Source organism: Larimichthys crocea, chromosome XII, assembly GCF_000972845.2.
Source record: "Larimichthys crocea isolate SSNF chromosome XII, L_crocea_2.0, whole genome shotgun sequence".
Taxonomy (NCBI): Eukaryota; Metazoa; Chordata; class Actinopteri; family Sciaenidae; genus Larimichthys; species Larimichthys crocea.
The window spans coordinates 22,040,817-22,056,138 of NC_040022.1; the positions used below are offsets into that span (position 1 = coordinate 22,040,817).

At 42.9% G+C, this 15,322-nt stretch overlaps 2 protein-coding genes across 3 annotated transcripts in view; one reads left to right on the forward strand and one right to left on the reverse strand.

Moving 5' to 3' along the window:
• The first annotated feature begins 281 nt into the window (after positions 1–281).
• On the forward strand, positions 282–3,177 carry zbedx (zinc finger BED-type containing X). The gene is made up of 2 exons (XM_010730717.3): positions 282–691; positions 1,031–3,177. Exons 1-2 carry the CDS (start codon positions 485–487, stop codon positions 2,741–2,743), a joined length of 1,920 nt encoding a protein of 639 aa, XP_010729019.2. The 5' UTR covers positions 282–484; the 3' UTR covers positions 2,744–3,177.
• Positions 3,178–5,364: 2,187 nt separating this feature from the next.
• Positions 5,365–15,322, reverse strand: part of aimp2 (aminoacyl tRNA synthetase complex interacting multifunctional protein 2) — an 11,292-nt gene continuing 1,334 nt past the window's right edge. The window contains exons 3-5 of one of the 2 annotated variants that reach the window (XM_027285380.1): positions 7,443–7,565; positions 6,927–7,161; positions 5,365–6,232 (exon numbers count right to left, since the gene is read on the reverse strand). In XM_027285380.1, coding sequence (XP_027141181.1) covers positions 5,844–6,232; positions 6,927–7,161; positions 7,443–7,565 — 747 coding nt within the window. In that variant the 3' untranslated portion in view covers positions 5,365–5,843. Of the gene's footprint in view, positions 6,233–6,926; positions 7,162–7,442; positions 7,659–15,322 lie in introns of both variants that reach the window. The other variant, XM_027285381.1, reaches the window with a different exon arrangement.

Genomic DNA, 15,322 nt, shown 5'->3' on the forward strand with positions numbered 1-15,322 from the left:
GTATGTCTGATTTCCATAATGGCTGCTCAGACGGTCGTTATCTCTTTTCAGTTGTAACCACTGACAGTATCAACATTAACTGACTGCTGTTGTTCTCCCGCGGGCCTGACGGTGGCGCCAAACTCGCAGCCACACGAGTGGAGGAAAAGGAAACGCTGCTCGAGAGAACTCCCACGAACACGAGTGAAGCTCACAAGGAGCGGACGGTGACGTCACGGTGTTAGGCGCCCGTGTGTGTGAGGCGCATGCGCACCGCTCCGCTCTTCCCTTTAAACCACGGAGTTCCACACTCTCAAACGCGCATGCGCGGTAGCTAAACATGACGCCCGTGTCCACTCCTTGTTTACTTTCTGCGCAACATCCGAACAAAGGCCTGCCCCTTTTCATGAGGATTTCTCTACCGCCATCGTTACTTTACGTGTAATCACGATTACTAAATCGGATTACGATACTTTTATTATATTTCCAGGCGTCTGTAACAGCGATGATCGCGTCCGGGATGGATGTGGACCACCATGAACCCGTCGGAGAGACTAAATCGGCCATGCACACTTGGCGTTATCGCCACCATTTCACGTACAAGGCAGATCAAGGGAAAAATATCATCGTCCAGTGTAATCTATGTCTGCCGAGGGTTAATCTGCTCTCCACGTCGAAAACCTCCACATCAAACCTAAAGAAGCATTTAGACGTAAGTTTCACAAAGTCAATGTCCACCACCCCCCCTCCTGTCCTGATCTGCCACAGCCTCGAGGTTAATGTTTGAAAGAGTCAATGAATGAGTAGCCTCCCCTCGTGATTAATAACGTTACATTATAGCTGCATGCCATTACCAGCTCATGGCGCTGCAGGCTCTTTATGATCCACTGACACAAGAACAAATCATTTCACTCCCCGTGTGTGTCATTGAAGTGTTGAGTTTTTTTTTTCTTGTTGCAAGAAGTTGGAAGTTTTGAAACTCAAATGGCACAACTCCAACAAGTAACACAAACCTTGTTGTTGTTTTTTTGTTGTCTGTCTCCTCTTTTAGAGAACACATCTGGGCTGTGAAGCCAGGCCAGATGCCAAGAGGGGACGGAAGAAAGAAGAGCACAACGGTGAAGAGAGTAGGCACTGCCAGCTGAAAAAACTCAAAGCTGAAATCATCTCAAAGTGCATGACCCAAGCAAAGACTGACGACCTGATTTACAACTTCATCGTGGAAGACTGTCAGTCGTTTTACGTGCTAGAGCAACCTGGTTTCAGGAAGCTGATCGCAGGACTGACTGAAGGGTTAAAGTCCATGGACAGGGTGACCTTATTTACAAAAGTGGACCAGGGTTTCTCCAGGATGCGGGAAGACTTGATGGCAAAACTCAGCAACATCCAGTACGTGTGCACCACGGCTGACATCTGGACAGCCCACAACAGGAGCTTCTTCGGGATGACGTGTCACTGGATCGACCCAGATTCTTTGGAGAGGAAATCTGCCGCTCTGGGTTTCGCGCGGCTGCAGGGCCGGATCACATACGACACCATTGCTGGACGGATACACGACATCCACGTGGCGTACAATATTGAAAGTAAAGTTCAGACTACGGTCACTGATAACGGCAGTCCCTTTATGAGCGTGTTCAAAGAGTTTGCGATGGACAGCCCGGAAAGCGACGACGACATCGGCTTCTACGAGAACGTGAGCGCCGTCCTCGAGGGCGAGCCGGAGCAGGACATGCTTTTGTTTCTGCCCACCGTGCAGCGATGTGCGTCGCACACCCTAGAGCTGATTGTAACTGAGGATTTTTGGCAGGCTGTGTCGCAGGGGCCGATGTGTCAGCTACATTACAGCGCAATGGCCAAGGTGTACGCCATCTGGAGCAAGTGCCATCATCTACAGGTCGGCATGGACGCAGCGGAGGAGATAGGAAAGATGGCGCTTGTTGTCCCCGCAGTCATACGCTGGAACGTGGAGTACTGTGCTGTGCAGAAGATTGTCTCCTTAACTGAGCGGGAGTTGACCGAGCTGTGTGCCCGCCTGGAGGTCCCACGCATGCAGCCCGAGGAGATGGCCTTCCTGAAAGAATACGTGACTGTGTTCCACCCGCTTGCGTTTGCACTTGAACTTTTCCAAGCAGAGCAGAAATGCTACCTGGGGCTGGTCATCCCAACGGTACTCAGTCTGAAGAACAAGTTAAATGAGCAGAAAGACGCGGCGAACTACTTCGCCGAGGTCATCAACGCCATCGTGGTGGCCATAGACGTGCGTTTCCAGGAGCTGTTTGCAAGCACGGAGGCGAAGTTTGCCACGGCGACAACTCCCCAGTTTCGTTTGTGGTGGCTCGCCGCATCCGAGAGGGAGGACATGTGCACCCTTCTGGCTACAGAGGCGTCCCAGGTGGATACCTCCAACGTGACGGAGACGAACCCCAGCCGCAATTTGTCGACCATCGAATCCGAGGACGACTTTTTCAGCTACGGCCCGGTGAAGCCCGCCATCCAGATCGAGCAACGGGGAGTGATGGAGGAGATCCGCAAGTACGTCGAAGGAACGGGGAAGAGCCTAGAGTGCCTTCAGGACTTCCCCAGAGTGAAGCAGCTTTTCCTAAAATACAACACCACCCTGCCGTCCACGGCGCCGGTCCAGCGTCTCTTCAGTCAGAAAGGCAACCTGGTGACGTCACAGAGAAACTTTCTGACTGACGACTACTTTGAACGGATTCAGCTTCTGAGATACAACAGCAACGTGTGCACTTTGGTCACTGAGTGAATACATTCCTGGTGACTAACTCCCTCTCTCCCCCTCTCTCTGCCTTTTTAATTGATGCAGAATCGAACCATATTGTGCTAAAATGACAGAAAAAAACCCTGAGTAATATCTCATTTCAGACAATTTAGCCCAGATGTGTTTTCTGTTTTCTAATAATCCCCACCTACCTGTTTTTGATAGCATATATCTTCCACTCATGAATGGCCGAACGGAAATACCTAAATTGACAATCATTGACACTGGCATTCAAGGACCGGATATACTGACAAAAGCATCTTTTTATCTGTGCTATTTGTTGTGATTTGAAGTAGCCACAGGGTTAAACTGATTTTGTCTTTCAGTTCAGCTAGTTTGTTTTTTCTACAGCTCTTCAGTGAGAATGCATCTCCTGTCTGTATGTTTTATATCATATATAAAAAGACAAGGAAAGAGCCTTTTTTTTTTTTGTCTGTCTATTTAAAAGAAAAATGTCTTCTAAAACCAAAAAGTAATTAGAAGAGTAACTGCGCGATCAGCTGCCTTATTTTCATGCAGCTCCGACTGCATCAGCGAAGAATGATTACCGTTTCAAAGAAGGGTTTGGTGTGTGTGTGTGTGTGTGTGTGCACACAAACGCCAAATATCCAGCGCTGCAGAGTCCCCGGTGTTTTCTTTGCCGTGTACCCAGATGTCAGTAAAGAGCTTTCGTCTCGTCAGGCAGGTGCCTGGAGACCAAGAGGAGGCTGTCAGAGCATACACACACACACACGCACGCACGCACGCACGCACACACACACACACACACACACACACCAGGCTCCGTCTGGACCCCGTGCTGTCGAAAAACATGACACTTCTGAAGATGCAGAACCAACCCCGAGAGAATATGAAGGGTCCTGGGATTTGCTTTTTCCTTCTTTTCAACATCATTGCACGTATGACTCTGTGTGTATATATATTCAAATTTTTTTTCCTATCTCCTACAGGAGCAAGAAAGAAGTAGGCAGCGATAGAAAAACTCCCCAAAGCAGTGGACGACTGTGAAACTGCCCTCACCGCTCCAAAATCTATCTCCGTGTGTTGGGATTCTGTTCAGCGACACGTCAGCTGATAAGAACAAAACACAGCTTGAACAACTGATTGCTGAGAAACAACACAGGAAATGTGCGTAGCTAAAGGATTGCTGCAGAAAATAGATTTGTCACCTTCAGATAGACTAAAACAGCCACGCAACCGACTCCAAACTGAGCTGTGATTGAGGTTTTAGGTGCACAAAGCTGAACAAGTTTAAATGATAAAGAAAAAACAGGGAACTGCAGTTTGATTACCTACGGGACAGCTAAATCACATTTGAGGTCCGTGTAAAGGCAATTTCTTTCAAGTACATTAAATATGTTGGAAAATAGTTGTCGAAAACGTGAAAAGACTTTAAAAAATATAGAGGTTTAAACAGTTTTTCAGTCCAGGATCTTTGGGGCGGTCCTTAAAGGGTGGCTCGATGACACGCTGAGGCCACCCTGAGCATAACCCTGCACCCCTAGCAGAGAGACAGAGATGAATTCATCTTGCTCAGAGCGTTTCAAAGTTAGTCATGTCATTTTCTGAACTCATCTAACAAGTTTCAGTCGCTTCAAAATTGCTGCTTGCCTGCCCCACGAGTGGGCGTGGCTTCAGTGCATTCAGCAGACACGCCCCCACAGTCCTGGAGCTGAGAATACTGTTAATTTTTACCTGATTTTGAAACCTAATTTCATAAACTTGTCTTTTTTTAATCATTCTAATTTGGCTGGGTGCTCAATAACACTTTTTTTCTTCGGCCTGACAAACTTAACACGGACTTTTAAAAGTAGCTCTAGATTATGGTTGAATACGTTTTGAAATAAATCTGGTTGACTCAGTTTGAAGATGAGAAGTCAACACAAGTTTTCTATATTACATTTATAACACTATTGTGCCACATCCATTAGAACATATCAGGAAAATCTTTAAAAGATGTTTATACAGGATTTTACCAACATTTTTAGTACTTCCACACTGAGTAAAGAAATGAGCAGTTGCTGTTAGATTTTAAATGACTTGGTCACATTTTGTAAACTAGAATGTCACTTCTAGCTTTTGCACAATGCAATAATCTAAAACTGTACAAAAGATGTCCATTAATTTAGTCCTCACACGTGCCTCCGCACACTTAACATGCCGCCCACATGGCTAAGGCAATGCATGAGTGAACACGAGGTTTAACAGCTGCAGCTATCCTGTTGTGCATTACGATTTCAGACGTGACATTTTAACTGAAGTTTCACACCGCTGAAAAGGTTTCTGTTCCTCCACCTCAGAAGAGAGCATGACCTGCTCTTAATAAAGGTAAGAAGTGTTCTGCATATTGAAATTAAACAATGTCAAAGGGTTTGACTGAGGACTGTCGAGATTTTTGTTGTTTCTCTCCCTTCCACTTCATGTCTAGTGAGATGAGGTGCAGCTCTGTGTGACTCCGCATCGGATCAGCGGGTGAACGAAGTTAATGAGCGACTCACTTCTGACATTTCCGATTTATAATTAACAAGCCTGCCACCTGTTGGACGCAGAGTAAATGTCACTTGTTGTTTTTAAAGTGAGCGAATGAAACAAACCTCAGGCGCCAATTCAAAGTTTGATCCAAAGTTTTAATGATTTCAGAAAAACAAAAATGGTACAAAGTATTACTTTTGAAAAGATCTAGTAATACCCGTTGCCAGACATAAACACGTAGAACAGGATCATGTTAGGCACAAAGTGGGTGGAAGGTGTACAGTGTGTGTTAGACTAACATCTGTCAGTACCTTTTGATTTAATCCAAGCCCATGTCTTTACCGTCCTCTCGTGCTTCCTCCCTTGCAAAAAATAGTATTAGAATCTCTTTAATATACAAAAGCAGCATGGCCGAGACAAATATTTATGTTACTTTAACCGTCAACCATAGTGCTTCTATTTGTCTATGTCAGTTCTGTTATATAGTCTAGTAAGGAGGGAAGCATTGGAAGTTGTTACAGACATGGCTAACGTAGTTTAATATTCTAATGCCCTTCTCTCACTTTGCTTCGGTTAGACGCCCTTCTTGTGTCTGGTCCCGGGACGTCCCCAGTCACTGCAGGAGTTGCTTGGCAGGGCTGAAGTGACCCAGGTTCTCACAGGACTTGATCCAGCGCTGGACGTTAGCAGGAGCGGCGGAGGCCGAGCCGCTCTGTAGTACGCAGCAGTAGCAGGCAATGTCAGCCAAGGAGAACTCCTGACCGGCCAGCCAGGGGTTGCGACCCAGAGCGGAGTTGAGGGCCCGCAGGACTGTGGATCGCTCCTTGGTGCTGCCTTCTGCCAGCTGGAAGAAAGCCGTGTCCACCCAGCTGTCCACCATTGTGGTGAGGGCAGGGTCACTGGGGTAGGGAGCCAGCAGTTTGAAGAGGAAACGCGCCACGTTGGCCTCACCTTCGATGGGACACATGTTCTGGACACTGAACTTCATCTGCAGTTTGGGGACTGTGGAAAGGGCAAAGCATAAACAAGTCTAATGAACAACGGCTCAGGCTTCCAGGTTACAGTTTGTAATGGTTAGCACTTCTTAAACACAAAGACACTGATTTGATTTGATGTTATTTAAAGAGCTGAATATATTGATCATGATATATTCCACAGTGAAAAAGCCTTTTGACACAAAAGTGGTATTCTTTCAATTATCCTTAAAGCTCTGTTCTCGATAATTAAAGCAACATTATGTAACGTGTCTGCTTGTAATCAGGTGAATGGTGCCTCTGTCAGTCCTGCTTTCTGCCTGTCGTAACATGCACGTGTATAACTCCCCATATTTACCACTGGGGGGTATAAATAAATTGCACCCTGGAAGTAAATGTTCTTTTAAATTACTGACATTAATCAAAACCTGCTCAAAGGCTGATTAGGTTTTTTTGTTTATTGTTTGTTGTAATGACTTTGGTGGTGGGAAAGGTATCGTTGGTATTGGTAATTGGTTTTATTCTTAGATAACAACAAGTAGCAAACCACTGACATACTTTCAGAAGAAATTACATCCAAATTAAACATAGTTGGCAAGCAGCAGCATATCAAACTGGTTCAGGTATGAATGAATATTATAATTTCCCTTCTGTTTGGCAGCATTAATCCTCAATGCCTTTTTTCTGATTATCCTCTAACACTTTTCTCAACTCTTCCTTACCATCTTTCCATATGAGGGTGAAGCCCAGCTGGAACATATGGCGGGCGTAGCTGTCCGCATGGCGTGGACCGAGGCAGGACAGGAGCTGTGGTGGCACGCCGTTAACCGAGGAGTGGACGTGGACGGTGGAGAGCACCCGGTAGCGCTGACAAAGCAGGCTGTGGAGGACCAGCAGAGATAGGGGAGGCTGTGCCGGGTTGGCGTTTATGACGATATCACGGAGAGCACCGAGGTCCTTGTGACATAAACGAGATAAAGAGGTAGGTCTGTAAATAGGTGTAGCGCTCAAATTTGCACTATAACAAGGACAGACTGGCTGTGATCAGTTCACACACCTTCTCGTGTGCTTCAAGACAAATTCCAATAAGAGCTGGTTGTGCAGGTTATTGACACGGAGTTATAATGGGTGTGATCAGAAAAACATCTCAAGAGCGGCTGTCAAAGCATGTTTAAGATACAGAAGCAAACTGTAAGTGCATCTCCAGAGCACACTGGTATTGTTCCCAGCTTTCTCACCTTTCCCAGTACAGTGTCCAGGTCTGTGACCCCTTTAAAAGTTGTGGAGCTGGCGCTCTCTGAGAGGCTGCTGCTGACTGTCAGGTCCAGATCGGCATCTGGGGTGGTCACCGTTTTGGCCAGGCCCTCCACGGCCGCTTTCAGCTCGTGCAGTTTTCTCATGATTTCATCCTGCCGGGCCTCCAGAGCTTTGACCGCTGGGTCCACCTCGCCATTCTGGTGAGACGAGAGAGAATCACGTGGGAATTTGACGGCGTAAGCACAATACTGCAACAGTTTTTACAGCCTGGATGTAAGCTGGCGTCACTACGTTTAACTTTGAGACAGTACTGAGATTTAACATGTTCGTAGTCTTAGACTGATTCATTAAAAAGGATCAAAGAAAGACGTCTAATGAAGATTTTGAAGACCTTTAACAATGGTGTATCTATCTTATCTTATCTTATCAAATACATTTACAGTCAAAATGTTGTCTATCAAGACAAGAGCACAGACAGACACAGTACTAATTAGCTCATCATGTATCAAAAATCGCTGTTATAGCTTCTATACTCTGCAGACATGGGGGTGGAGGAGCAGGAACAGGAGTGGGGCAGGGTGTATGACTGAAAGCGGGACAAGGTTGTGGGAAGCCAGTTGGTAATACAAGCCGGACGCACAATGAGCGTGACCCTGTGGTCATGAAGCGAGTGGTAAACAGGAAGAATGTAGCCAACAGGTCGACCTGACTGCTGGATGTACTGCTTTGGAACAGCAGTACAAGATAACGTGGACAAGCGGATTACGTGGACTTAAGGGCAAAGGAGGAAAGGAGACTGCAGCTCTGATGCAGATCTGACAGGCCCAGTGACGTCCTGGTGGGCTGCATGATGTATGAAAAAAGAAAAGAAGAAGCAGTTTGTAGGACTGCAAGGTGAAACATGGAGGAGGGCTTGATATTCTTTACTTTTTAGATGTAACATAATGTAGACGTTTCATTCTGTCATCCATCCATCCGTCCATCCATCTGTCCATCCATCCATCCATCCATCCATCCATCCATTTTCTGTAACCACCTATCGTCCTGACGGTCGCAGGGGGTTGGAGCCTATCCCAGCTGACTTAGGTCAAGAGGCAGGGTACACACTACCACAAACATTACGGTAAATCAAAATAGAAAAATATATTTTCTGAGATAATAAGGAGAGAAAGAATGAATTAAGGCGAAGAGGAATATTCTGCACCATATTATCTATTAAATATATTATATATGACCCGTGAATTTGTAATTTTGCATTCTCATAATTAAGAAAATAAACAGAGTTTACACTAAAACACGATGTCACACGAGCGAATTCAGCCGTAGAGCTCATACTACCAGTGGTAGTAGTAACAGTAGTAGCAGCTGCAGCCACTTTGAAATGTTAGGATGCAGCATTGGGTAACAAACAAAAGGGACCAAACGTAACTTAACTTTTACTTTACTTTAATATAACATTTTATGTGAGGGCGAATGCTGTGCCAGATAGGTGCTTTAGGATGGACAATAGGCCGGGCCTGCTTGTCTGCCCGGCACTTCAATAATTGATGCCCCTCGCTTCATTGTCACCAAAAACTCATATCAAGAAAGGAGTGTCAGGCTCACCTTACTGATTAAGTCTGTGTGAAACTTTAATGTGCACCCCATCTTCAACTGATAACAAACGTAAAGTGCTTAAGCAAACGAGGTAATGGGAACTGAACCATTTGAACGTCTGCTGTGCGTCCCGGCACGGTCCTGCCGTGACTGAACGCTGATCATATTTTGACCCATTCCTGGTGTTTTGAGCCTGGAGTTATCAGAGATGTTGCTACCTGATAGTCTGAACGGGGAGGAACGTCGTAAAAGATTTAACTAGCGTGTTAGGATGACTGAAGGGCTTTGTGAGCTCTGTGCAGGAACTCTATCCATAATGCAGGGGATGACAGCACGCCACTGTTCCCCAACAAGCATTAGTCCTGAGCCTCTACTTATGATGTCTGTGTGAAGCTTCCTTTCATTAATGAATGATAGGCCATGCACATATCAATGGCTGGTTCTGCTACACACTCTGAATTTGTGGAAGGCGATTTCTCGAAATCTATTCCAGCCTGGTTTGAGCCTATAGTTTAAATATCTGTTAATTGTTATTAGCATGCATGAGCTGTGTCTATTAACTAGACTAATGCAAGTTTGCAATTTAAACTAAAAAGCCACACCCTGCTAAAGCCCTGAGCAGCTGTTACACGTGCTGACTCACCCCAGACTGAGTAATGGCTGTCGTGGAGATGTAGACAGGTACTTTACAGACTTTTCCAAATGAGAAGGCACAATCAGATAAGATAGCAGGAGTCATCCAAGACAACTTACTTTAATACGCTGAATAATGGGAGGCAAACTGTCTGGTTGGAGCGAGGACAACTAAAGAATGTTTGTGTCTCGTTGGAGTACGGCCAGTAAACACCTTACAACATCCATACATGTAAAAGTAGAAACATAGTCAGCTAAAAAGTACTTTCCGAACTTGAATTACACCCGTGGTGCATTCCAAAACTCAGACAACATTACGTACATAAGTGTCTGCATCTGAAAACATAGTTTATGATAATAGTAACATAGTACGCTGATAACATTGCAACTCCTGCTCTCTTAATGTCATATTTGCTTTTGCATTATTTTATGCTCTTGTGGCCTTTACTTTGATCTCTTTAGCATTGATGAATCTAGGCTAGGTGTTTCTTATCTTGTGCTACACGGTAAAAATGTTGTAGAAACTACATAAACTGTCAAATAGCAATAATAAAGAGCATAACATACAACTGGTTTAAAAAAAAAACGTTTACACTTTTACTGTCAAATACACAGAACTGTAGTGTGAAAATATAATGGTAAAATTATAAAATAATGAAAAAGTACTATAATGTCACAACAAGTTATTGCCCTGATTTTACAGTATTATTTTCTCTAATTACAACTTTAGTTAAACTGTTGCAAAACTTTTAGCAAACACATACATTTACAGAAATAAGATGTTTAAATATATATATCTTCTTAGATAATGATTCAGGGTAAACAGAATAAAATCGAACATGTAACAGATTTACTGTCTTGGAATTTGTCCTGGTGTTTTGGTGCATAACAAACATTAAGCAAAAATAATGAAGAATATAAAAATCAAGACTAGAAAATATAAAATAGATTTAAAATTTAAAAAAGACTGCCCAGTTTTGGGCAGGAATTGCAAGTTACCAGTAGTGGCAGAAGTTCACAGCATGCGGAATATTTTAGTGTGCAAGATATAACGTGCATAAAATAATGGTGACATATAATATTATAATATTAATATGTATGTTTGAATATTCGATCATTTACTGTGATTTTTTGTACTGTTTTTAAATTGGATCTATGTGCAACCCAACAGCTTCTGGTTTCGACCTTTAAATTAAAAGTGGGATCAGTCGTCTCTTCTACCTCTGTGCCAAAGAGTTAACTACTCTTACGCAAAGACTATCAGTTCACACACTGTTTATCAATGTCACTGACCCAGTAAATCTGTATGTGAGTACGACAAGCCCAATGTCAAGCTCCTATCCTACACCAATGGTATGTATAACCTGACAGACAGATAAGTACTGTTCCTACATGATTTAAAGAACCCGGCGTACTGTCAGGTTTCAGCTCGCTCCTCTGTAGTCTCAGTTTCTCGCTCAGGTCTTAGTCGGCCATAAGATCCGACTATTACCCTAGAAAGCTGCCAGGTTGGCCGCAGCTACCTCTCCACCCGACTCTTCCTGCCCTCTATCAAAGTGAATTATTCAGGGTTAACAGGCTGTTGGAACTGCAAGCTCTATTGTGCATTTTCATTAAACCTCTCTTGCGGTGGCTCTTGTAGCTGAAGAGGAGAGGATGTGGTCTAAGTGTGAACACAGTAATACACCGATTCCTCTGACAGTAAAAAGAAAATGACTGCATGTAAGATGTCAAACAAGACAGCCCGTGTCAGGCGGCCGCTTCAGTTGCTTCCTGGTAAAGGATTGTGTTGCCAGATTTCATTGAGTCAAAAGATTTGTTAGTGTTAACACTGGCTAGACTGAGCTAATTGATTTTGATTGGTTGACCGCTGTAGAACTGAACAGTCTGATCTGAAACGCTCTGTTTGCTGCTCTTGGCCACAAGAGATCACACATTGATGTCAGGCATGACACAACAAGAAAAACAATACAGACAGACTGTGTGAGTCACAAGGTAGAAACTCCACTGCAGGCGAAGCAACATGGCAGACTGTAGAAATGTATGTGTGAAATATCACCTTATCTCACACCTAGATTCCTACTAATGCGTGTCTCTGAAGCTGAAACTGAAAGTGATGAGACCGTTGACTCCACTTAATAATACAAACTCTTGCATACTCACACAACACACAGTGTGCCCGTGCAAGCTCACGTGGTACTTGTGAAAACAAAAATGTCAAAGAAATGAACGGCTCAGTGACAGCTTGCTAAAACTGCACCTGTGACACTGAGTACATCTAGACTGTAACTGATTTTTACTTCAAACTAATACACTGAGCTCAGTTTACAGCACACTGTGGAGAACCGTGTGTCATGTTTGACATTTTAAATTTAGCAAAGTAAATCCCCACTGACTGCAGCACTTTTTTTTCTTTGCGGGCTGTAATTCACAAGATATTGCACCTGCACTACATCCCATTAGAGAAGTAATCGAAGAAAGTAGAGTAGAAACTCAGAAAAATAATCCATTACATTGCCAATTGTATTACATAAAGCAAAGCGAGCAACATTGATCTCCTAAAAGGATCAAACTAGTAGTGACTGATTTTTTTGTACTGAATGCAATCACAACTTTGCATATCAAACTTTAGTCAGCCTCTGGCTGCTGACCTTGTGGCGTGCCTTGCCTGGAGAAGTGGCTATACACACTGTGACATATAAAGTACTTTTGCACGTTTATCTTACCCAAAATGTGGCACTAGTATTTGCACATAGCAAGATCATTATGAAATTAGCCACAGAACAGGTGCAGATTTGTTTATGCTGAGCCACAGACAGGTGAGGTGAGACCACCAGATAATTATGCATTTTTGAAGTGTTCCATTTCTTATTAACAGTTACACAAGACACGCAGTGTCAGGTGTACTTCCTGTGCAGGAACCCTGTGTCTCAAACACCACTGTGCCGGTAAATTATTCATTCTCTTGTTAAAATTCAGTTTTTGTTCCATACATGTACTGTAAATATCATAATAATAATAATATTACAGTCTAAACACACATGCTCATGCTGATCATGCTGTGTGTGTTATTAACTATATTTATTTTAGCATAATTTGCACTCTGCACCATTGCACTACATGTTTTATATATATTTATTACATATATTATCTACTTCTAGTAGTTTAATGTTTATGTTTTACTTCTCGAGCTCCTCGTTTCAGAAGTATAAGTCTATACTCTGTATGTATATTCAGAGCAAATGTTTCTGATTATTCCTTACTCCATCCATTCATGAAATTTAAAGGAATAGTCATGTTTTTGCAGAACACTACTGATGCACAATCGGATGGGATTAAAAGTGGTTATATTTAATGATGAGTGTGAATACCTCTGCACCACAGGAGCTTTCAAAGATTGGGATGTGAGAAATTATACTGTGACGCCCCCTACTGCTTTGGGATGGCACACACATAGATAAGATAGATAGATAGATAGATAGATATAGAGATAGATAGATAGATAGATAGATAGATAGATAGATAGATAGATAGATAGATAGATAGATAGATAGATGTAGATCGACACTTGTTCCAGCTCTGAGCTAATGTCATGCCAATAATAAACAGTGATAGATAGATAGATGCGTAAACAGACATCTGTGTCTCCAGACTAGAATATGATGACAATAACACCTCCATGAGTAAAAACATTCTCTTTAACTAATTCTGGGCGTATAGTATTTGTGGTGTTATCTTGGGGTTTAAGTCTATCCACCAGGATGATTGGGCAGAATGTGAGACCGACTCAGGCACTTCTGATGAACTTTGAGAGTGTCCTTGGCCAAGCGTTAATAAATAATAAGCATAAGACATCAGAGGCTCCTGAACACTTTCTTCCTTCCTGACCTCACCATTGACCTTTGACAGACAGACAGACAGAAGACAAATAGATACATAGATAGACAGACAGACGACGACAGACGACAACAGACAGAAGATAGATAGATAGCTGATAGATGAGAGTAGATAGATAGATAGATAGATAGATAGATCGAATAGATAGTGATAGATAGTGATAGTGATGATGTGATGCTAGTGTTTAACTTTTCTGGTAGAGAATTATGCAGAGGAGTTAACTCTAAAGGTAGATGATTCTAGGATGGTGAAGACATGACCAATAGTCGTTCAACTATATAATGAGGATGTTAGTAGAATGAGAATAGAATAGAATGAGAGAGATGAATAGATAGAGCTTTTCGATCAGAGCAGAACTCGTTACTAATACCCAGGGGAAATTTTTTTTATTTTCTTTTACTTTGTATCGTCGTGTACACAGACTTCTCTGTAAGCACACAACGAAATTACAGGGGGCTTCACAAGGAAAAAAAAAAAAACACAATTATTTGATATATATATTAAGTACTATTATTATTATTATTATTATTATTGTTATTTATTATTACTATCTTTGCCGATAGAAAAACATATAAAAAGCAATATATAATAAATTAATATATATATTTTTTCTTTTTTTCGTGCTTTACTTTTTCGCGCTTCTACGTGTCCCGGGTGTGACGTCAGCGCGGCCCTTTCCTGTGTGACCGTGGGAGGTGCTGCTGTAGCCGCCTGTCAGCGTCACTCACCCCCCAGAAGACATCACCACCATCCGTGTCTGGGACTTTTTTTTGTTTTCTCTCTGTCTGTCTCTGACAGTAGTCCGCTCCCTGTCCTCCGTCATGCCCATTGTACCAGGTAAAGCCCATCTGTGGCGCGCACGCAGAGACCGATCTGCCCACCTGCATGTACAAGTTACCAAATATCCACGCGCAGAAAGGGAACAGCTGCACTCCCGAGCAGCGCTTCAGGTAACTGTTCACCGACTTCATGTGGACACGGATGATTTGATTTTTTTTATTTGTTCCCAGCTGATTAGTTTGATTAATAAACCCGCTGCTCGTGGTGTTTCTCACGTGCTCATCCACGCGAAGCTCGCGAGCTAAGCTAAGCTAAGCTAAGCTAAGTCAGTACAATGAGTACTCTGACTTCAGGCTGATGCAACAATTATCCACTGTCCCATCGACATTATAGATCATTAAACCACATAAAATGATGGCGACACTATTAAAGAGGCCTGTCTCCGCCATTTGATGCATTTATATGACGCGTCGTTATTATCAGGATTTAATGCATATCATGCCAGCACGAGGAGACCTGTAACTAAGTACTTTTACTCGAGTACTGTCATTTCAACTGCTGTCACTTCACCACATAATCTGACAGCTGCAGTTCATTTACAATATAATAACACACACAACATTTAATCATTCATAAAAATATGATGCAGCCATGTAATAACACTGTTAAAAATCTGCTCCACCTCTTCAAACTACATCCATAACATGCTACTTACACACTAATGCATCATACACTACAATATTATATATATATTTATACAATACATGATGGTACGACACTTAAATTGTCTGTTTATTTGCGTTGGTGCATTTATTTTTGATACTTGTGTACATTTTGGTAACGTTACATACGTTATTGTTAAGTAATGTTTGCAATGCAAGACCTTACGTCCATTAGGGGTAGATATTTGTGCTATAAGGTCTCAAGATCTTCATTAGACGGTTCTTGAGCCTTC

Bases quoted from the DNA above. Each gene is read 5' to 3' on its own strand.
- zbedx (XM_010730717.3), top strand. From the start codon at position 485: ATGATCGCGTCCGGGATGGATGTGGACCACCATGAACCCGTCGGAGAG. The intron at 692-1,030 runs GTAAGTTTCACA...CTCCTCTTTTAG, and splicing joins ACCTAAAGAAGCATTTAGAC to AGAACACATCTGGGCTGTGA.